This window comes from Diaphorina citri, unplaced genomic scaffold (assembly GCF_000475195.1).
Source record: "Diaphorina citri unplaced genomic scaffold, Diaci psyllid genome assembly version 1.1 scaffold796, whole genome shotgun sequence".
NCBI classification, from domain to species: domain Eukaryota; kingdom Metazoa; phylum Arthropoda; class Insecta; order Hemiptera; family Psyllidae; genus Diaphorina; species Diaphorina citri.
In genome coordinates this window covers 12,524-36,959 of record NW_007378228.1, presented here as the reverse complement: position 1 = coordinate 36,959, position 24,436 = coordinate 12,524, and the positions used below count along the sequence as shown (strand labels likewise).

At 34.3% G+C, this 24,436-nt stretch overlaps 1 protein-coding gene across 1 annotated transcript in view; it reads left to right on the top strand.

The window, feature by feature from the left end:
• Positions 1-339: 339 nt before the first annotated feature.
• The window catches only part of LOC103512146 (NACHT and WD repeat domain-containing protein 2-like), a gene marked incomplete at its 3' end in the record, with an annotated part of 36,344 nt that continues 12,247 nt past the window's right edge, over positions 340-24,436 (top strand). Inside the window, exons 1-4 of the mRNA XM_026825708.1 lie at positions 340-416; positions 2,130-2,269; positions 15,978-16,113; positions 22,439-22,595. Coding sequence (XP_026681509.1) covers positions 340-416; positions 2,130-2,269; positions 15,978-16,113; positions 22,439-22,595 — 510 coding nt within the window. The remainder of the gene's footprint in view (positions 417-2,129; positions 2,270-15,977; positions 16,114-22,438; positions 22,596-24,436) is intronic.

Below are 24,436 nucleotides of genomic sequence, written 5' to 3'. Positions count from 1 at the left end.
CCGTGGATTAGGTGTCACCTTCCGTTACGGCACAGGCAACACACTCCCGTACTCCCCCCCTTTTTTCTCCTATTTTCCTACTCCTGCTCCTCTCTCCCCTATCTCCTCGATTTCAATTCGTCTAACCCTCTCTTTCTTCTTCTTCTTCTTCTTCTTCTTCTTCTTCTTCTTCTTCTTCTTCTTCTTCCTTTCCTGTCTCTCTTTATCTCTTCCTTCAATCTCATTTCTCATCAATCTATTTATTATTGTAATTGTGCCATTTTTTCCCCGATGTTTCATTTCGATATATTTATCCTTCTTCCCATCATATTGAGGTGGCAGTATTTCTTTTCTCACAGAATGGGAGCTTCCCATATAAACAGTAGTAAAGTCCCTGCTCTGTACAACAATTTGTCCTCGAAGGCATCCTCTAAAATGTATGATAATCTGAGAAAAGCACTTTCTGACATTGCTTTTCAAGATGACACGAAACTTACAATGTTGGAAAACGGCGTATATTTTTTGTACCCTCGAAAATATATGTCAGGTATCCCAAATAAATTACGCCATAAAAAAAGGTGAAAGGAAAAGGGTGAGAATTCAACGCTTGTACTTGAGTCTATTTCAGTTTTACATACCCCGAGTAGTGACTTTGGTTGAGAACATTTTTGGTATTCTTCCCTATCACATATTTATAGAACACTTACCCTAACCCTAACAACAGTTTTCGTTGGGCAATTGTTGGCCTTACGATAGATCGTACGTTATCTATGTTATAAGTTATAAGATCAATTAAAATGTTTGCACTTCAAAGATCATGGAGTTTCGGTAGTTTCGCCGTTTTGTGATGCAAAACTTTACCTGGCTTTTGCATGAAATGATCACGATATTACGTGTTGATCTCACATTTCTTGAGAACCGTGTTATTACAGCAAACATAAAAATTCTCTGTTTTCATGTGCTCCAAGTGCGTGTCCCACATTCAGTCCTAAGGTCCTATTTCAACTTGAAATATTCCTCAGTAGTGAGTTCTGTTTTCCTAGTGCTAATAAAATACGCTTTTATCTTTTTAACTGTTATTACAGCAAACATTAAAATTTTCTAACATTAATTTTGTCGAGCACAAAAGTTTTGGTCCCTTCCCTCCCCTTGTCCCAGTTTTTTTCTTTTTACTTCCTAAACTGGAAAGGGAGGGGGAGGAAGAGGGAGGGGAGGGGAAGGTAGGAAGAGGAACCGGAGTGGCACTTGAAAAGTTGAGAGTTTTATTTAGTTTGAAAACTAATACGAGGTGATGGGTTTCGGTAGTTTCACCGTTTTGTGACGCAAAACTTTGCCTGGTTTTTCGCATGGAACGATCTCGATATTACGTGTTGCTATCACCGGTTGAGAATCGCTGTTCTAGCCTGATGGCTCACAACATTGCATCATATTATGGTGATCATGGCATTATGGCAAATTCTTCAACATTATTAATTATTTAAGCCCCAGATTTATATTTTTCATATTTTAACCTTATGCCTACCCACCCTCTTTCTGTGATCTCCTCTAGTCTTCTGTGTTCAGTGTACCTCGTTGTTTAGTGTTTCCTGTAGCCCTGATGATGGAGGGAGCGCCTCCGAAACATGTCGGCTTTTAACAAATAAACTGTAATAATTCTTTGCAGTTCTGCAAAATATATCTGCCTTTTGGTTCTCCTTTTCAAGTTGACCCACAGAACTTATATACTTATAATGACTGCTGAAACCCTCCAAGAGATTATTAAATGTGTTTTTATTATTATTTTTTTTTTTACTATCGTTTCGGCCAACTTGGACCACGTAGTTTTAATTCTCACTGGCTTTTCTTCTTTGCCAGTAAGCCTTCATCTTCCGGGAATGAGCCTCTTACTATGTAAATTATATAAAATTCGAGAATGATTTGGTACCTAGTTCTTTTTCTGACCTACATTACGCGTATTGACATTATTGAGTTTCACACCAAGATTCAAAGCCTCTAGAAACAAGCAATAAAATTTACTGACGGACAGCCCAAAGTTTGGGTTGCCAGAGCGACACAGCATACTTCTCAAATAGATTTTCAACCAAGTTATGAAAATTGTATTTTTTAAAAACTACTAGGTTCTCATAGTCATAGTGTTTCTTATGTTTCAGTGATCTAGAATACAAAGAGTGGCTACGGAAATGTTCAGAAACTTTAGACTCAGTCAAATCCTCTCTAAGAGAAGAAGACGAATCAGTTCATGCACAGTTCTCAATGTCTACTGTTGAATTGCACACAAATTATGCTAAAGGTAAGTTATTGTTTTCAAGTCATCTAGTATTTTTTTTTCTTTTTAGATTTAACTTTTATATTCTCTCTGCTCTACTTATTCTCTAACAAATTAATTTCTAATTAAATCCATGAGGGTATTATTATTAGACCTAAGACACGAAGACTTTTCATGTAATTTTTTCAAAACTATACTTCAAAAGATGTAATTAGTAGTTCAGAGCTAAAAATCTTCAAAGAACATTTCGTCAATTGTGGAAACCACAACAAAAGAGACCAGGAAAATATAAAACAATACAAGAAGAGCGTAAAATCATAGCAAAGAACTAATATGAGGGCAAAAGAACAAACAACTTCCAAGATGAAAAAAAAGAAGGAGAAAATGAAAACCTCGTTTTATAATTTGTGTGCGCGCCGTTTATTTAAGTATGTATGCAATATGCTCTACTATTATTTTTTATCAAAGTTTTTTTTTCTATATCGGAAGTAACGACTAGCATGGAACCAATTTTACCAATGTGTGTTTAGACTTTCGATAAATTTAACCAACCCAAGTCATGTTATTATAACGTGGAGAAAAAAAGGGGGGGGAAAAAAAAACAAAAAAAAAAAATTTTAAAAATTTTATAAAAAAAAAAAAAAAAAAAAAAAAAAAAAATATTAGGTATACCTACCTATACCTGTAAAATAATACTGTAAGTGTAAAATAACAATCTGTTCTTTACTTCAGCCTCAGCACTCAGCAATTAAACAGTTCTACCTCAATCAGCTTGAGGAGACTGGTTAGCACTTCTTCATCTTTCTTCACTCCTCATTCTCCTCCTCTTCTTTATCGTCTGTTTGTTTGCTTTTTTTTAAATTAGGTATTTACATAGGTCATAGCTAGGAATATAACATTGTAATAGTTAGTACAGGGTAAATCCCGTTTATTGTATAAATAAATAAACAAATAAAAACTTCTATAAAGCCGTAAACTTAAAATGATGAAAACAAAATTGAAACAGTGAAACACCAATGTTGCACACACAAAATGTATGTATATAATGTATCTACTCATATCGTTAGTTATTATTTCAATATTTTATTACTTATTTTTCATAGTAGGTATGTAAGCCAACCTTGTAACATTTTTAAAAAATAAATACAAATAAATTTATCTAATCTAAAAATCTATCTATCTACTCTTATCAATTCAAGTTACAAAAAAAACAAAATGTAAATATCCGTATAAAGCCCATGCTGCTCAAATTTTTAATTGAAAATGACGAGACGGGAAAACATGAAATTTTTCATTTTTATTATTTTTTCTTTTTCAAGAAAGAGCAGAAAAAATAGAAAGATTACTTAAGGAACAACGTTGATAAAAATAATAAATTCATGTCAGAAATTAAGTAATATATCATGAGGGAAAAAATATAATGCAAGAATATTTTCTACGAGGAAGTGAAACAGAAAGATAAAGAAAAGAAAGAGGTAGTGAGTAGAAAGGAGTTAACCAAATTTAATTTATTTACGGGATTTAAGTCCTATTTTTACATCAAATAACACAGAAAAATAAAGTAAAATTAAAAATACATAAAATAAAAAGAAAAAAATAATTAATAAATACTGATTCTGTAATATATTGTCTTCTTTGGTTTCAGAGTCTTGTAGGGAATGAATACCAGCCTTGTCCATTACCCAGTACATTATCCCCGGAACATCTGGATCAACTAAAATCAATAGCACAACGCTCATCAGGCGATGGAAGCTACGAATTTATCTGTGAAAATTACGAGAAAACTTCGGAATCAGAAGAATTCACGTTAAGTAACAAATGGTGAGTGCAGGAAACTATTGACATTTTTTTGAGTTATTTTCAGGTATAAGTTGAATATTCTTGAGATATTTACTTAGCTTCCTACATAAATATCTTTTAACTTTCTCGTTTATGCAACGTCGTCCGTTCAATCGAACTTTTCCTTTGTGGAAGTTTTCGAAATTAATAATATTTGTACTTCCTACCCGTCTTATCCGACTTTAAGAAGGATTTTCTTTGTGACAGAATTATGGAATATTTATCTGCCTTGCTGAAATGGAAAAGAACGCTTTGATCGTTCCTACGATTTTTGTTGTTCTTCCTTGAGATATTTACTTAGCTTCCTACATAAATATCTTTTAACTTTCTCGTTTATGCAACGTCGTCCGTTCAATCGAACTTTTCCTTTGAGGAAGTTTTCGAAATTAATAATATTTGTACTTCATACCCGTCTTATCCGACTTTTAGAAGGATTTTCTTTGTGACAGAATTATGGAATATTTATCTGCCTCGCTGAAATGGAAAAGTACGCTTTGATCGTTCCTACGATTTTTGTTGTTCTTGCAAGTTTGAACTTTTTTGTCGGGTCAGAAACAGTGAAAACTTGTGAAAATGAGAGGTAGAAAAGTTTGGGGATTTTTCCGCTTCCTAAAGTCGTTTTTTTGTGATTGACAAAGCGTGAACTAACAAATTATTGAAATAGACCTTTCTCTGTAGAGATATACAAAAGATCTATTTCTCTATCTACAAAAGAATTCCAACATGAACTTCAGAGTTTCTGATCATTAATTCATTCAAGTTATGTTTTATAGATAGCTAAGATATTTACAAGATTACTTAGGTATTCGTATAATTTTTATAGTCTGTACTGTCTACCCTGCGGATATGAGAAATCCCATCATCAGACTTGACAGCTTGAACATGCTCATAGCAGATCATTATGAGAGTCTTCAAGGCTAACATCTTGTCATCTTTATACTTCGTCTAGTTTCGTTCTTAATTTCTTTGTCTATCTCTTGTTCTCCTGCTCCCCCTCCTACTATCCTATCATTTAATTGAATCTACAACTTTCTCTAGTGAAATCCCGAAACTTGCTGTTTCATTTGTTCAAATGATGTTTTGACAAGTGAATTGTACTGGGAGTTAACCCCATCTGTCTTGTCACTCATTAAAGCTTATTCTTGGATTAGAAAGGAAAAAAGTAAAGTAAGGCCTTTAACTTCGGGGTGAAAAGTTCAAACAGAGGACAGATGTAAAACAGACGTATAGGTACCTACTTTTAATTTTCGGTAAAAGTTTAAAGTTAGATGGAACGTGATGCGCTAAAAAATTACGTTAATGTTGAAAGTTTTGGGCCAACACCTCTGAAAAAGTTGACACCCTTAAGCTTATCCAGATTTCCAATTTAGACGGGTCCTAATTAGACAGGTGCGACTGTACTTTTAATGATTACCTGTGTAGCTATCTTTTTTCCGTTGGTGATTGTTTTCCTTTTAATTTGAAAGTCTAAAGAAGAGACTACACAGGTAATCATTAAAAGTACAGTCGCACCTGTCTAATTAGGACCCGTCTAAATTGGAAATCTGGATAAGCTGGAAAAAATTGCTATCTTTTTTCCGTTGTTGATTGTTTTCCTTTTAATTTGACAGTCTAAAGAAGAGAAAAAACACTCCAAATTCTAAGTTTCACCAGGTGTAACCCTGCTTTTTGTACCACCCTGGTTATATTTCTACAATATGGAAGACATTTCAATTTCATACATCTGTTACCTGGAGTTAACCCCATCTGTCTTGTCACTCATTAAAGCTTATTCTTGGATTAGAAAGGAAAAAAGTAAAGTAAGGCCTTTAACTTCGGGGCGAAAAGTTCAAACAGAGGACAGATGTAAAAGAGACGTAGGTACTTTTAATTTCGGTAAAAGTTTAAAGTTAGATGGAACGTGATGCGCTAAAAAATTACGTTAATGTTGAAAGTTTAGGGCCAACACCTCTGAAAAAAGTTGTATTGTAAAAGTTGACACCCTTAAAAGTTCTTTGTTAAGGTAAGATTTTCTTAGAAACTTATGGTAAAGGTGACTTTTATACATGTTCTCTTGATGTTTGTGCCACTTTCATCTATTTGTTCTCCAAAGTCAAAATATGGATATTAAAAGTTCTTTGTTAAGGTAAGATTTTCTTAGAAACTTATGGTAAAGGTGACTTTTATACATGTTCTCTTGATGTTTGTGCCACTTTTATCTATTTGTTCTCCAAAGTCAAAATGAATATGGATATTTAATACGCTCGGAGGTATTTCACTCGAAATCCTTCACTCCATCACGCAACCATTCAAACATTTTGCGAACTCCATTCCTGTTGATCTTTGTCACTTCTGACTAACGCTGATGCTCCCAGAAGCCACAATTAGTTCGATAAGTTCTGTCTGAAAACTTTGCACTCAAGTTTTCCGACTACTGAAACAAGTTCAAGGGGAAAATTTGAAATTGAAATGTTCTGACTTGACAAGAAGGAACGCATCTGTTACCCCAAAACACAAACGAGGTTTCTGCTGGATTCTCGGAGAGAAAAATTCTGCTCGCATGTGTTTTATCTAGTATGGAAAATTACATAAGCAATGCATGGGGAACATGATGTTAATTAAAATTAATTAAGAGAGATATTTCCAACGAGCGCCTCTTTATTCCAGTTGTGTCTTGTTGAAGATTTTTTTTCTAGAGTTTTTCAATTGAGTACCTTTAGTACTTTTGTTCGCGTCAAGTACTTGAAACTAGAAGAAAAGCCGAAGAAGAAAAAGGAGAAGAAGATGACGAAGTAGAAGATAAGTACAGAAAAAAGGAGAAGTTCTGTAGAAATGAAACGTTAAACGAGGATTGGAAAGATAACGAGATGATGGAAAGGGATATAATTACAGAGGAAATGAAGGGTAATAAAATAGAACAACATAAAGAGGAAGTACTATCGAAACATTTTGTTGAAATAATACACTTTTGTTGAAATAATACACTGTTGAAGATACTACCTGACTTGGAGAGAGAAAACTCAAACTGGTAAGTAGGAAAAATAGGAAACCCTACATTGAGGAAATCATAAACATGGAGTACCTGAAAACCCTTCAGAGTTTGGAGAAAAGAGAAGCTACACATCCGTGAGAAAACATCGTAACAACCTTATACGTTGCTAACTTTTTCAAAAATATCTAATTCAATATTATCATACAAATTTTACCTCTATAAGTCTATAAGAGCACCTTCAAGTTTTTTTTTTTTTTCTTCGTTCTTTTCACTTTTCACCTTTTTTCTTCATATATTCTTCTCTCTTCCCTTTTATAGAACTTTAGAAACAGATTTTGATTTACATATTACACCGCAAAAAAAATCTTTCAGAACTCTCAAAAAGTTGTGCATAAAATGTTAACAAATTAATTTCCAACTTCTACGAACAACTTTTATTCCAACTAATTTATACTTTCATCAAGGTAGGATAAAAAGCGGAAAATTAACCCAAATTTCTCGTTCTCTAGTCTTTTAATCTTGAATGCTTGAAAGAATTCTTTCTATTTCACCAAACTCTAATTCTAAGCATGGAGTGGTTGTGAGGCTTCGAACTTTGCGTTAACTTTTGCCCGCGATATTTCTCGTGTTAGCAAAGAAATAATATAAGGGCGTAAAGTTCGTTAAGTTCGGCAGAAATAAGAAGTTTTACATGAGACAAAACTTGAAATTAAAAAATACCTAGACTTCTGGAATTAACTCTGATTCTAAGCATGGAGTGGTTGTGAGGCTTCGAACTTTGCGTTAACTTTTGCCCGCGATATTTCTCGTGTTAGCAAAGAAATATAAGGGCGTAAAGTTTGGCAGAAATAAGAAGTTTTACATGAGACAAAACTTGAAATTAAAAAATACCTAGACTTCTGGAATTGGACAATTTGAATACTTTCGACCTACTTTGACAATTTGGAAATTTTTGTCCTCAGGACCACAGAAATAATTAAAATAATTTGGCAGATTATGCTTCTCTTAAAACTTGGTTTTTAACTAATCAAGTACAGGTTCTTCAGACCAACCTTGAAATAATGATTTAAGAATCTTAGTACCTACGAGTACAATGAAGTATTTCATATTTCATCACCTTTTTTAAAAAGTTTTCATAGGTAGGTATATACATACCTACCTACCTTATTCCATATTTTTAAACTAATGCAACTTTACAAAAGATTTGGAAATTTTTGTCCTCAGGACCACAGAAATAATTAAAATAATTTGGCAGATTATGCTTCTCTTAAAACTTGGTTTTTAACTAATCATCAGACTTCAGACCAACCTTGAAATAATGAATCTTAGTACTATTATTATTAATTAGATTCATATCAGACACCCAAATTAGATAATGGCTTACCTTATTTTCGAAATACAACTAAGAACCCTAGTTGAATCTTAGTACCTACGAGTACAATGAAGTATTTCATATTTCATCACCTTTTTTAAAAAGTTTTCATAGGTACATACCTACCTACCTTATTCCGTATTTTTAAACTAATGCAACTTTACAAAAGATAAAAAAAAACACCACCTCTCCTCTGTCATTTTCTTGCAGTGTTTTAGTCTAATGGCAATAATAATTTAAAATAACACTTTTTTTTTCAATAAAGTATTTCAACATTTCTACACAAAAAGCTTTTAAGGTTAATTTTATCAAAGGCAATAATAATTTAAAATAACACTTTTTTTTTCAATAAAGTATTTCAACATTTCTACACAAAAAGCTTTTAAGGTTAATTTTATCAAAGTTTAAAAACTACCTTTCAAGAGCGAATATCTTAAAATGTTTTCATTTGATTTTTTCCTGATTTCATTATTTTTAGTACGACATACCTAACAGATAGAGGAGAAGAAGAAGAAGAAGAAGAAGAAGAAGAAGAAGAAGAAGAAGAAGAAGAAGAAGAAGAAGAAGGAGAAAAAAAGGAGGCAGTTATAAAAGAGTTTCATAAAACTTCGGCATTCCGCACTGTGTCTCTGTTCTGACTTTACTTCCTACAAATGTAAATATCTTTGTAGAGAACATAATTCATAATTATTTCTCCCAACAGGAAACTTACAATGTTGGAAAACGGCGTATATTTTTTGTACCCTCGAAAATATATGTCAGGTATCCCAAATAAATTACGCCATAAAAAAAGGTGAAAGGAAAAGGGTGAGAATTCAACGCTTGTACTTGAGTCTATTTCAGTTTTACATACCCCGAGTAGTGACTTTGGTTGAGAACATTTTTGGTATTCTTCCCTATCACATATTTAAAGAACACGTACCCTAACAACAGTTTTCGTTGGGCTGGCCTTAGATACGATTGATCGTACGTTATCTATGTTATAAGTTATAAGATCAATTAAAATATTTGCACTTCAAAGATCATGGAGTTTCGGTAGTTTCGCCGTTTTGTGATGCAAAACTTTACCTGGCTTTTGCATGAAATGATCACGATATTACGTGTTGATCTCACATTTCTTGAGAACCGTGTTATTACAGCAAACATAAAAATTCTCTGTTTTCATGTGCTCCAAGTGCGTGTCCCACATTCAGTCCTAAGGTCCTATTTCAACTTGAAATATTCCTCAGTAGTGAGTTCTGTTTAGCACCCAGGGTATGAACAATATTCAATTATTATTATTACGTCACATATAACTTTTCCTTCCCTTTTGTTCTCTTTCTCAAAAATATGTATACCATCGAAATATTTTTCTACAAGGCCTTCTAGTAGCGAATATGGTTGATATCATTATTTTCTCATCAGATAGGAGGAATCATTCTTGATGGGGTCAAAAAATAAATTTAGGTAATCAAGAAAAAAAAGGCTTACAGTGAAGTTGATTCTTCAGTACAAAATTCTCGTATTACAAATTGTAATATTATTACAAATAGGGTGGCTCACAAATCGTAATAACCACGTTTTACATTTTTATATGCCTATAAAGTGGAGACACATAGTATGGTTGATATCATTATTTTCTCATCAGATAGGAGGAATCATTCTTGATGGGGTCAAAAAATAAATTTAGGTAATCAAGAAAAAAAAAGGCTCACACTGAAGTTGATTCTTCAGTACAAAATTCTCGTATTACAAATTGTAATATTATTACAAATAGGGTGGCTTACAAATCGTAATAACCACGTTTTACATTTTTATATGCCTATAAAGTGGAGACACATAGTACCTACCAGCAGACCCATTGTAAACTCATCAGTTAATTCAACAGTCTACGTTCCTATATAAAGAGTGCTTTTTCCATACTGATAAAACTTATAATACTGTGGCTGAAATTGTAAAACTTGTTCAAAAAGAAAAGGAAAAAAAAAAAAACACAACTTGCTAAAAGAAACTTCGACAAACTTTTCAGTTTCTTTATTAATTTGATTTTTCAACGTCTCGCGTTCTAGTAACGTCGAGAAAACTGTCCTGGTAAATTCTTTTACTGCTCATTTAAGACTAGATCTTTAATTGAATCTACAACTTTCTCTAGTGAAATCCCGAAACTTGCTGTTTCATTTGTTCAAATGATGTTTTGACAAGTGAATTGTACTTTATTGGAGAGTTGTATTGTAAATTGTGTAGAAGACAAGGGAATTGTACTTTATCAAAGGTTAAAAACTACCTTTCAAGAGCGAATATCTTAAAATGTTTTCATTTGATTTTTTCCTGATTTCATTATTTTTAGTACGAAATACCTAACAAATAGAGGAGAAGAAGAAGGAGAAAAAAAGGAGGCAGTTATAAAAGAGTTTCATAAAACTTCGGCATTCCGCACTGTGTCTCTGGTCTGACTTTACTTCCTACAAATGTAAATATCTTTGTAGAGAACATAATTCATAATTATTTCTCCCAACAGGAAAATTACAATGTTGGAAAACGGCGTATATTTTTTGTACCCTCGAAAATATATGTCAGGTATCCCAAATAAATTACGCCATAAAAAAGGTGAAAGGAAAAGGGTGAGAACGCTTGTACTTGTTTTACATACCCCGAGTAGTGACTTTGGTTGAGAACATTTTTGGTATTCTTCCCTATCACATATTTAAAGAACACGTACCCTAACAACAGTTTTCGTTGGGCTGGCCTTAGATACGATTGATCGTACGTTATCTATGTTATAAGTTATAAGATCAATTAAAATAAATTGTACTGTATTGGAGAGTTGTATTGTAAATTGTGTAGAAGACAAGGGAATTGTAAGTTGGGCTTGGATTGGGCTTAGGTCAAGTTAGGACTATGGGGTACTCATGGCCCTAACCTGAAGGCTAAAACAATTATCCGAGTAATAATAAAATTTCAGTTTAAAATTTACATCAACATACCTACTCGAAAAAGAACTGTAACACATTTTAATGTTTTGCCTACCATCATATACCTAGTTACCTACCCCGTAAAAATAATTACTTTTATCATGTTTAAAATCATATCATCAAATTGAATTTCTCATGCACAATTTCGTCACGACTGTCATGTTTATGGGGTACTCATGGCCCTAACCTGAAGGCTAAAACAATTATCCGAGTAATAATAAAATTTCAGTTTATAATTTACACCAACATACCTACTCGAAAAAGAACTGTAACACATTTTAATGTTTTGCCTACCATCATATACCTAGTCACCTACCCCGTAAAAATAATTACTTTTATCATGTTTGAAATCATATCATCAAATTGAATTTCTCATGCACAATTTCGTCACGACTGTCATGTTTCTCTCTTTGGTAGCAAAAGGGACTCAGCACCAATGTGCTACAATCTTTTGCATCTAATGTTAAAATGGAAACTTTCAACATGTTACGGATGTTCTGTACATTTTTCCTGTCATACATGTATGAAATTTTCTTGTTCTTTTCATATTTTTTAACATTTTTGCTTCAACAAAGGAAAATCTGAACATAAAAATAACATGTTACTCCTGCTCAGATACTTAAGATGATATCATACTCCTACATACCTACCTAACTTTCTTTTAGCTAAATTCCCTTTAGCTTTATTTTTTCCTTATTTTTATTTTTAAATAAGGTCATTTTTTCCAATTTTACAAGATCATGTAGGTCTCATTTTACTACACATTTGATCGCTACCTTTTCTCTAACTCCATCTTATAGGACATCATTTAAGAAGAATGAAATTCAACGCTTTGATTGTGATTCGAACCCGAGGCATCCCACTTACCAGGCAAACCAATTTGCTACCGGGACAGGTCGATGGAAGTTGCTGTTTCAATAAAGAACATAAAAATGCCAACAGACCTCAAACCCAAACTGTCAGAATCAGAACCTTTCACCTCTCGATAGGAAATTCGTATCTGAACGACGCGACGAGAAGAAGAAGAAGAAGAAGAAGAAGAAGAAGAAGAAGAAGAAAGTAGAGGTGGCGAAGGAAAAGATGAAGAAAGTAAAGAAGAACTCCCGCAATAATAACACCGAAATAGAAAAATGACGTCACATTGGGGAAAAATTGAAAAAAATAAAAATATGAAATGCAATCAAGTGTGAAAGATATTGAGAGGTGATAACGTATGAATGCGATAGGGGAAAGGTGGAAGTGAACGTGTTAATTTTGCACAATTGACTTCCCAAGTGCATTTAACACCGTTATGGAAGAGTGTCATGCAAGGAGATAGCTAGGGATCTTAAAGTACTTATGGAAAATAGAACATGGAAATACGTAATGGAAAATTAATGAATTTAATAAAAATAGTGCTCATTTATCGGTAGGTGAGAGGTGGAAGTGAACGTGTTAATTTTGCACAATTGACTTCCCAAGTGCATTTAACACCGTTATGGAAGAGTGTCATGCAAGGGGATAGCTAGGGATCTTAAAGTACTTATAGAAAATAGAACATGGAAATACGTAATGGAAAATGAATGAATATAATAATAATAGTGTTCGTTTATCGGCGAAGATGACGTATGGAAGATAATAGATTATTGAATTATGAACCCTGTATTTACTATTACTCATACAGGGTCAATATGGAAGACATTTCAATTTCATACATCTGTTACCTTTATCTTGATAAAACATGTGAGCTGTATCTTTAACATTGTCTGGCGCTTTTCCGTCCCTTGGTGTCATTGAATAGAATGTCTATCCATGTTCATTTATTATAAGTACCTGTTAGTAAAAAAAAAACTTAGGTAATCAGAAGAAGAAGAAGAGGGAGAAGACAAGGGCTTTTGGTCATTGCAATCAATGAAATGAGAATCATTTAATTTCTTGAGAATTTTTTTTCCTTTCGTTGTCACAGCCTCTTACGCGAAAGGTCCATCTTACCAAACAGGTACCTTGAGATCACCATGTTGTGGTTGTGAAGAAGACACAGGAAGACAACAATATTTATTCCGAATTCAAATTTGGGGAAAGAAATTCAAATTTTTGTATCCATGTTTAAAAAATGTCGAATGACTGGAATGATAAAAATAGCGAGTTTGAGTATATTGATGTAATTCCAGTACAATGAGAAACGTACATGATATATTACAATACATACATAATTATTATGTTTAATACCGAGCTCGGGAATAAAGTATTCATGCTCTACACTCTACAGGGTGTCGAACCTTGTTAGGCTCGCTCAATAAACAAAATAAATACCTAATTAATTAGTAGATAAATTAAAACTTATTGAAAGGTTTAATAGCTGATGAAAACCATAGGGCAGAAAATACACAATAATTCCTGATTAGGTTCTGGATTTCTGGAATAACACTAGAACATCATAATATCAGAAAGTAACCCGTTGAAAGTATGTAGTACGTACCTAGTGGCAATCTATTTCTTCTTCTTCTTCTTTTTCTTCTTCTTCTTCTTCTTCTTCTTCTTCTTCTTTTTATATGATACCTATGATATTTATTATTTTTGCATGATAAGCGCCCGTTCACCACTGTGTCCCTAAATAACCATTTTGCGTTTTATTAAAGTTGGTTACAAAATATACAAAAACATACCTACCACAAATTTCATCAATAAAATATGCTGTTGATATTTCAGATATTGATCCAGACCACATGCTAGTATATTCCAGAGAATTCACAGGTCCCGATCCCAAATCCCCGCCAAACTCATCAGAATGTGCCAAGTCTGCATGGATGAAAATGTCAGCCAAGTCCTTATAAACAACCAGTATTCGGACCCCTTCAGCAACCGTACGGGACTGAGACAAGGAGACGGGTTGTCCCCTCTGCTATTCAACCTAGCACTGGAAATGGTGGCGAGAAAAATGAGAATGGCCCCAGCAGGCATACACCTAGGAGACAGGCATAAGATCTTCGCCTACGCTGATGACATCGTGCTCGCTGGTGAAAACGAACTAGAATTAAGGAGACTACTGGTAGAACTAGTTGAAGCAGCGGCCCATCTGTTACCTTTATCTTGATAAAACATGTGAGCTGTATCTTTAACATTGTCTGGCGCTTTTCCGTCCCTTGGTGTCATTGAATAGAATCTCTATCAATGTTCATTTATTAAGTACCTGTTAGTAAAAAAAAAAAAACTTAGGTAATCAGAAGAAGAAGAAGAAGAAGAGGAAGAAGACAAGGGCTTTTGGTCATTGCAATCAATGAAATGAGAATCATTTAATTTCTTGAGAATCATTCAATAGAAAGCGTACCAGCGTCTTCTTCGCCTTTTCCCATGTTCAGATCGGGTCGGCGTTTGTCGTCGGCCTCTCAATCAGCTTTAGAGTGATCGCTTTGAGACCAACTGATTTTGGCTAAACTCTGTTACCTTTATCTTGATAAAACATGTGAGCTGTATCTTTAACATTGTCTGGCGCTTTTCCGTCCCTTGGTGTCATTGAATAGAATGTCTATCCATGTTCATTTATTATAAGTACCTGTTAGTAAAAAAAAAACTTAGGTAATCAGAAGAAGAAGAAGAGGGAGAAGACAAGGGCTTTTGGTCATTGCAATCAATGAAATGAGAATCATTTAATTTCTTGAGAATTTTTTTTCCTTTCGTTGTCACAGCCTCTTAAGGAAATTTGGACTAGTCTACTCCCTGTTTATAGTCCCCTAGCTAGACGCTGATCTACTCTCTGTTTATAGTCCCTCAGCCAGACTTAGTCCCTCAGCCAGTAAGAGTACTTACTAAGGAAATATCTATTTTTTTTCCTTTCGTTGTCACAGCCTCTTAATCGCGAAAGGTCCATCTTACCAAACAGGTACCTTGAGATCACCATGTTGTGGTTGTGAAGAAGACACAGGAAGACAACAATATTTATTCCGAATTCAAATTTGGGGAAAGAAATTCAAATTTTTGTATCCATGTTTAAAAAATGTCGAATGACTGGAATGATAAAATAGCGAGTTTGAGTATTGATGTAATTCCAGTACAATGAGAAACGTACATGATATATTACAATACATACATACCTATTATATTTAATACCGAGCTCGGGAATAAAATATTCATGCTCTACAGCTACAGGGTGTCGAACCTTATTAGGCTCGCTCAATAAACAAAATAAATACCTAATTAATTAGTAGATAAATTAAAACTTATTGAAAGGTTTAATAGCTGATGAAAACCTAATAGATCATCACATAGAGAAGATGATACACAATAATTCCTGATTAGGTTCTGGGATAACACTAGAACATCATAAGATTAGAAAGTAACCCGTTGAAAGTATGTAGTACGTACCTAGTGGCAATCTATTTCTTCTTCTTCTTCTTCTTCTTCTTCTTCTTCTTCTTCTTCTTCTTCTTCTTCTTCTTCTTCTTCTTCTTCTCCTTCTTTTTATATGATACCTATGATAGGTATTTATTATTTTTGCATGATAAGCGCCCGTTTACCACTTTGTCCCTAAATAACCATTTTGCGTTTTATTAAAGTTGGTTACAAAATATACAAAAACATACCTACCACAAATTTCATCAATAAAATATGCTGATATTTCAGATATTGATCCAGACCACATGCTAGTATATTCCAGAGAATTCACAGGTCCCGATCCACCTCCTATGAACGAAAAGCTTGAAAAATTCAAATCCAGCCTTCCCAATGTAATACCTGCTCAACACTATGTTCAACTAAGGTAAATATTTAATGTTCATTCCATCGAAAATATTTCCCATAGTTTTAAAATTTGACCGAAATTACATTTAGCTTTTATCTCTTTGAAGCGAACATTTTAGAATTTTAGATAATGGAAATCTACAGCGTTATTGTGCTGCTTTTCAAAAAAGATTTAAATTTTTAAATACTAATATGCATAGATTTCTACGTTCTTCTTCTTCTTCTTCTTCTTCTTCTTCTTCTTCTTCTTCTTCTTCTTCTTCAGTCTAGTCCTCCTCTTCTACAGATTCCTATATCAAACCTCATCTCTGTTGTCACAGATTCCTATATCAAACCTCATCTCTGTTGTCACAGATTCCTATATCAAACCTCATCTCTGTTGTCACAGATTCCTATATCAAACCTCATCTCTGTTGTCACAGATTCCTATATCAAACCTCATCTCTGTTGTCACAGATTCCTATATCAAACCTCATCTCTGTTGTCACAGATTCCTATATCAAACCTCATCTCTGTTGTCACAGATTCCTATATCAAACCTCATCTCTGTTGTCACAGATTCCTATATCAAACCTCATCTCTGTTGTCACAGATTCCTATATCAAACCTCATCTCTGTTGTCACAGATTCCTATATCAAACCTCATCTCTGTTGTCACAGATTCCTATATCAAACCTCATCTCTGTTGTCACAGATTCCTATATCAAACCTCATCTCTGTTGTCACAGATTCCTATATCAAACCTCATCTCTGTTGTCACAGATTCCTATATCAAACCTCATCTCTGTTGTCACAGATTCCTATATCAAACCTCATCTCTGTTGTCACAGATTCCTATATCAAACCTCATCTCTGTTGTCACAGATTCCTATATCAAACCTCATCTCTGTTGTCACAGATTCCTATATCAAACCTCATCTCTGTTGTCACAGATTCCTATATCAAACCTCATCTCTGTTGTCACAGATTCCTATATCAAACCTCATCTCTGTTGTCACAGATTCCTATATCAAACCTCATCTCTGTTGTCACAGATTCCTATATCAAACCTCATCTCTGTTGTCACAGATTCCTATATCAAACCTCATCTCTGTTGTCACAGATTCCTATATCAAACCTCATCTCTGTTGTCACAGATTCCTATATCAAACCTCATCTCTGTTGTCACAGATTCCTATATCAAACCTCATGTCTGTTGTCACAGATTCCTATATCAAACCTCATGTCTGTTGTCACAGATTCCTATATCAAACCTCATGTCTGTTGTCACAGATTCCTATATCAAACCTCATGTCTGTTGTCACAGATTCCTATATCAAACCTCATGTCTGTTGTCACAGATTCCTATATCAAACCTCATGTCTGTTGTCACAGATTCCTATATCAAACCTCATGTCTGTTGTCACAGATTCCTATATCAAACCTCATGTCTGTTGTCACAGATTCCTATATCAAACCTCATGTCTGTTGTCACAGATTCCTATATCAAACCTCATGTCTGTTGTCACAGATTCCTATATCAAACCTCATCTCTGTTGTCACAGATTCCTATGTATCTAAACTTACCTGTTGATCCCATCTTGTCTCGTCTCGGTTACTATATTTGCAGGAGCGTGCTCGTGCGGCTGCCCTAGGCTATCCTGATCCGGTTAATCCAAACTATGAAGCCACATCAGAAATGTACCACAATACACTTACCGAGTGTTTACGCCGCATTAAGGATCTCAAGGATCAGGGACAACCGGCCAATAAGATTGGAATCATGGTAGCCAGCCATAACGAGGATACCGTACGGTTTGCTATTCAGAAGTAAGTTGATAAGTGGTAAGGTGCTTGTTTGTCATGCAGAAGGTCCTGGGGCCAATTCCCAGAAGAAAAAATACAATCGTATAGAAAAAATACAATCGTATTTCGATTGCAAATTTTCCAAAATGGTTAGGGTAAAACCCCCAATGGCCGACACCCTTAAGGAACTTTTTCCATAAAAACAGCATTATGAACTTGATACCACCTCTAATCTGAAGATTTTTTTGTGGAAATAAATAAAACATATTGTATTTTAGTAAGAGACATAATTTTTTTATTGAAATGTTGCTCAAAAAAAATTAAAAAAATACTTTTATGGAAAAAGTCAAAAAAGAGAAATGTTGAAGTCGCCGACACCCATTTTTTCAGTGTCCGACACACCATTTGCAGGAGTGGTTGACACCATTGTTGACACTGTGTGATTCGTTGACACCCTTCACTTATGATCACCTAAAAGGTAAAGACCTCGTGCAAATGGTGACCTTTTAGGTGGGTATTTGCAAATATTAGACAAACCCTAACCCCATCTGAACATGAGAGGAGAAGAAGAAGAAGGAGAAACAACAACAGTGGGTAAATTTATTGTAAAAAAAGCTCTTTAGCTCCTTTTTCTTCGTTCCTGACTTGGACTTATCATAGTTTGTTGTTACTTTCCCCATTTTGCTGAAACAAAATAATAGTAAAAAAAAAAAAAAAATACCTACCGAAGTAGATATGACTGTCAATACCGCCTGGTTTCCACGGCACACTGGATGGAACAAGAGAAGAACAAGATAAATAGTAGAAATGAGAAGAAGAAGGAAGAGGAGGAGGAGGAGAACAAGAAGAAGAAGAAGAAGAAGAAGAAAGAGGAGGAGGAGAAGAAGAAGAAGAAGAACGTAATTTACGGGAATAGACCTACGTATATCTTGAACAATAGAAATTTTTATTGTGTTAAGCATGAAATCGTTTAACAAGTGTCATTCCTCGAATAATGTACCTAAACTGCACTAAATTTTATAACTTGACTTTGATTCGAACCAACAACTTCCAGATCTGACTTCCATGCTAACCAATTACTACACCACTGGTCTCCCAATGTACGAGTATCTAGTTACGATACCAGGTTCAGAGATACCTAACATAAGAAGAAGAAGAAGAAGAAGAAGAAGAAGAAGAAGAAGAAGAAGAAGAACGTAATTTACGGGAATAGAACTACGTATATCTTGAACAATAGAAATTTTTATTGTGTTAAGCATGAAATCGTTTAACAAGTGTCATTCCTCGTATAATGTACCTAAACTGCACTAAATTTTATAACTTGACTTTGATTCGAACCAACAACTTCCAGATCTGACGTCCATGCTAACCAATTACTACACCACTGGTCTCCCAATGTACGAGTATCTAGTTACGATACCAGGTTCGGAGATCGAACGAAAAGCTTGAAAAATTCAAATCCAGCCTTCCCAATGTAATACCTGCTCAACACTATGTTCAACTAAGGTAAATATTTAATGTTGATTCCATCAAAAGTATTTCCCATAGTTTTAAAATTTGACTGAAATTACATTTAGCTTTTATCTCTTTGAATCGACCATTTTAGAATTTTAGATAATGGAAATCTACAGCGTTATTGTGCTGCTTTTCAAAAAAGATTTAAATTTTTAAATATTAATATGCATGGATTCATGGTATGTTAAAAAATAAAAAATAACCACCCGATGAAAACAAAAAAAAAACGGTTGTATCCAACTATCCAGCAGTATCCACCCTTTCATTTTAACGTCATCTTTTGGGTACTCGCAGTATACTGATTAAATTTCAAGCGCTCAAAAGTAGTTTAAAGTGCTCTCTGGGGTAAAATGGAAAATTTATTCGCAGTGTCTGATGAAACTTATCAAAACAAAAAAAATTGGTTGTATCCAACTATCCAGCAGTATCCACCCTTTCATTTTAACATCATCTTTTGGGTACTCGCAGTATACTGATTAAATTTCAAGTTCTCAAAAGTAGTTTAAAGTGCTCTCTGGGGTAAAATGGAAAATTTATTCCCAGTGTCTGATAGAGATTTAAACGCTTCCTCTTTACATACAGAAACATCAGAAACCATAAATCAAGAGAAAATAAATTATTAAATGTATCCTTCAGCTCTTGCTAAACAAAAAGCTTGGTGATTACCTCCATTGAATTTTAAACAAGGAAAAAAATGTAACTGCCCAAAAATGTCCAAAAATATGAATGTCAAAATTATGTAAAAGTAAAATTAGGATAAACAAAGTTCCAAAAAGAATTTATGCCCGGGACCACAGTTTCATGTTTAATTTTAGTTAACTGATCATGCTGGGAAACAATACGGTACAGTCTCCGGGCGTTCTCAATAATTTCAACATGAACCTGTGGACCTGGGCCTTAGTAGTTTCTGATACGATCATACCATACCCTATGCAAATAAACCAGGGGTATGAAATAACATTTAATGCTTAGTTTCAAATTCCAAATGAAATTTTTCTTTTAACTATCAATAATACACGGGGTCACAGAGGTAAAACATTACCTAATGGAAAAGCTAAGCTGCGTGATTCATTATTGAACGAAAGGGAAATACTATAAATTTATTAGATTCCAGTGATGGCTCTCTGATTTTTACTGACGTTCTCCGTTTTATAATGGAACTATAAAAAAAAAATCCTTCCGACTTTGCTTCCATCAAGAAAACAATTAATTATGAAACATTTTTACTGTCACAGTCTTTGTAAATGAAGGCGTGGGCCTTTGTATTTCTAGAAACAAAGGAAATGCTATTATCTGAGCTGGAGAAAATCACAGTGCTATCCCTGGAAATCTTCTGTGATAAATGGAAAGCCTTTTAGAGGGAACTTTTTCTATCACCAATTGTAACACATTTGAAAACGTCTTTGGAAATCTTCTGTGATAAATGGAAAGCCTTTTAGAGGGAACTTTTTCTATCACCAATTGTAACACATTTGAAAACGTCTTTTTTTTTCGTCATCAAAGTGAATCATTAATTTATCTGACACCGATAGCTATGTCCTTTTGTGCAATACGATATCTCGAAACAAAGTCAGTTTGTATGGAAAATTACATAAGCAATGCATGGGGAACATGATGTTAATTAAAATTAATTAAGAGAGATATTTCCAACGAGCGCCTCTTTATACCAGTTGTGTCTTGTTGAAGATTTTTTTTTTTCTAGAGTTTTTCAATTGAGTACCTTTAGTACTTTTGTTCGCGTCAAGTACTTGAAACTAGAAGAAAAGCCGATGAAGAAAAAGGAGAAGAAGATGACGAAGTAGAAGATAAGTACAGAAAAAAGGAGAAGTTCTGTAGAAATGAAACGTTAAACGAGGATTGGAAAGATAACGAGATGATGGAAAGGGATATAATTACAGAGGAAATGAAGGGTAATAAAATAGAACAACATAAAGAGGAAGTACTATCGAAACATTTTGTTGAAATAATACACTTTTGTTGAAATAATACACTGTTGAAGATACTACCTGACTTGGAGAGAGAAAACTCAAACTGGTAAGTAGGAAAAATAGGAAACCCTACATTGAGGAAATCATAAACATGGAGTACCTGAAAACCCTTCAGAGTTTGGAGAAAAGAGAAGCTACACATCCGTGAGAAAACATCGTAACAACCTTATACGTTGCTAACTTTTTCAAAAATATCTAATTCAATATTATCATACAAATTTTACCTCTATAAGTCTATAAGAGCACCTTCAAGTTTTAATCATAAACATGGAGTACCTGAAAACCCTTCAGAGTTTGGAGAAAAGAGAAGCTACACATCCGTGAGAAAACATCGTAACAACCTTACGTTGCTAACTTTTTCAAAAATATCTAATTCAATATTATCATACAAATTTTACCTCTATAAGTCTATAAGAGCTCCTCCAAGTTTTTTTTTTCTTCGTTCTTTTCACTTTTCACCTTTTTTCTTCATATATTCTTCTCTCTTCCCTTTTATAGAACTTTAGAAACAGATTTTGATTTACATATTACACCGCATAACAAAAGAAAAATATTCTGTACTTGAAAATGTGGGACAAGACTTACTGTCTGCAGTGGAAGTATTGGTATAAACCGCACCTTCCTAGCTCATCTAGAAGTGGGTTAGAATTTGTATACGTGAGTCAGTCAGTCAGTCAGTTACACAAGGGGCTGTATATGTTTTAGATTAAACTGAGGTTTGTGCCGACTTGGAAAAGTTTGCCTGTGTGCAGATCTCTATCTAACTGCTTGTCTTCGTGTTCCTTGCCAACCTGGGAATCTTCTAACAGGTTCTTATAGAAGGTACAGACTACAGTACGTAGAGCACCCAGGGTATGAACAATATTCAATTATTATTATTACGTCACATATAACTTTTCCTTCCCTTTTGTTCTCTTTCTCAAAAATATGAATACCATCGAAATATTTTTCTACAAGGCCTAATAGTCTTCTACTAGCGAAGATGGTTTCTCCTCCTCCTCTTCCTTCTTCTTCTCATTTCTACTATTTATCTTGTTCTTCTCTTGTTCCATCCAGTGTGCCGTGGAAACCAGGCGGTATCGACAGTAATGATGATGATCATGACTCTTATCTGTCCGAGTTTCAAGATGCAATGATGGCCAAAATCAAACAGATGATTAACCTTAGCATTGAAAATAAACCTGAACTCAACGCCCGGAATAAAACCATTCAGGTATGAGACACCAAGTTATTGTTTAACTGTTTGTTGATTCAGTTTGTTCTTCTTTTGTTCTTGCTAACTCCTAAAGCCTTCTCTGCATTACCTATTTTTTTATTTAATTGTTTATTTGTTTTTTCTTTTTTAATAATGCCTTTAAAACTTCTAAAATAAAGTACCTACGTCAATAATGCAATGTGTCCATTCTCTCATGGGCCAAATGACAAAGAAGTCTCCTACAGATGATTAACCTTAGCATTGAAAATAAACCTGAACTCAACGCCCGGAATAAAACCATTCAGGTATGAGACACCAAGTTATTGTTTGACTGTTTGCTGATTCAGTTTGTTCTTCTTTTGTTCTTGCTAACCCTTAAAGCCTTCTCTGCATTACCTATTTTTTTATTTATTTGTTTATTTGTTTTTTTCTTTTTTAATAATGCCTTTAAAACTTCTAAAATACAGTACCTACGTCAATAATGCAATGTGTCCATTCTCTCATGGGCCAAATGACAAAGAAGTCTCCCTATTCTGAAATATGTACACAAAATTATTTTCGCAAAATTTATTAATTTTCGGTCTAAAATCAACTCCAAAATGAAATAGGAAAAGAGTAGGTAACCTATTATAGAAATGAACTTTGGATGTAAGTTTTCTCCGGAAAACAATAAGACACCCATTTATACGTTTACCTCAGCAAAACTTGATGTTAGAAAGTAATTAGACAGACAAAAGAGAAAAGCTTAATTAGATTTTCTTTGTCTAAAACTTACAGACAAGTTTGCCATGAAGTTAGCACGGTACAAGTGAAACCTATGTTACCCATAGTCATACAACTTTTATGTCAGTTTATTTTATGTTTGTGGAGTTTGGGAGCTGATTTATGTTGCCTCCTTTTTTTATTGTCTCCTTTGGCGTTTTTTAGTTTCTATTTTTACCTGCCTCGGTAGCGTAGTGGTCAAGACGCTCGCCTGGTAAACAGGAGGGCGTGCAGGGTTCGATCTACAGGTAATCATTAAAAGTACAGTCGCACCTGTCTAATTAGGACCCGTCTAAATTGGAAATTTGGATAAGCTGGAAAAAATTGGCGGTCCTTTTATTCCCAATTAGACAGGTTTGACTGTATAGTTACCAGCTTATACTATAGGTAATTATACAGTCGAACCTGTCTACTTGGGAATAAAAGGAGCGTAAGGGTTAGGTGGTAGAAAACGCCTCCGGCGTTAACCTCGCCTAGTGGTTACCTTCCACTCAAGAGTCTATTATTATTATTATTACTTTTTCTCCCTCAGCACAGGCACTGGGTACTAATTTGTGAAAGTGGTCGGTCTCTCTTTTAACTACTTTTGTTTACTCTCGTAATTCTTTTTATGTACGTGACTGGTGAGAGAGAGAGAGAGAAAGAGAGAGGGAGAGAGAGAGAGAGAGAGGGAGAGAGAGAGATGGGTTGGTATAGGCAGGGGTGAAGTGAAGAAGAGAAATGAGGTTGTGAAAGAATTGAACTTTGAAGTATCTGAACAAAAAAGGTGGTCTTTATTCTTTTAAGAAAGACATAGCACTTAGCAATGACCACTTTATGAATGAGGAGAGAAAAGTGTTGGAAGAAGAAGAAGAAGAAGAAGAAGAAGAAGAAGAAGAAAGAAGGAGAAATAAAGAGGTAGAGAAAGGGAAGGAGAGAAAGAGAGAATTGAACTTTGAAGTATCTGAACAAAAAAGGTGGTCTTTATTCTTTTAAGAAAGACATAGCACTTAGCAATGACCACTTTATGAATGAGAAGAGAAAAGTGTTGGAAGAAGAAGAAGAAGAAGAATGAAGGAGAAATAAAGAGGTGGAGAAAGGGAAGGAGAGAAAGAGAG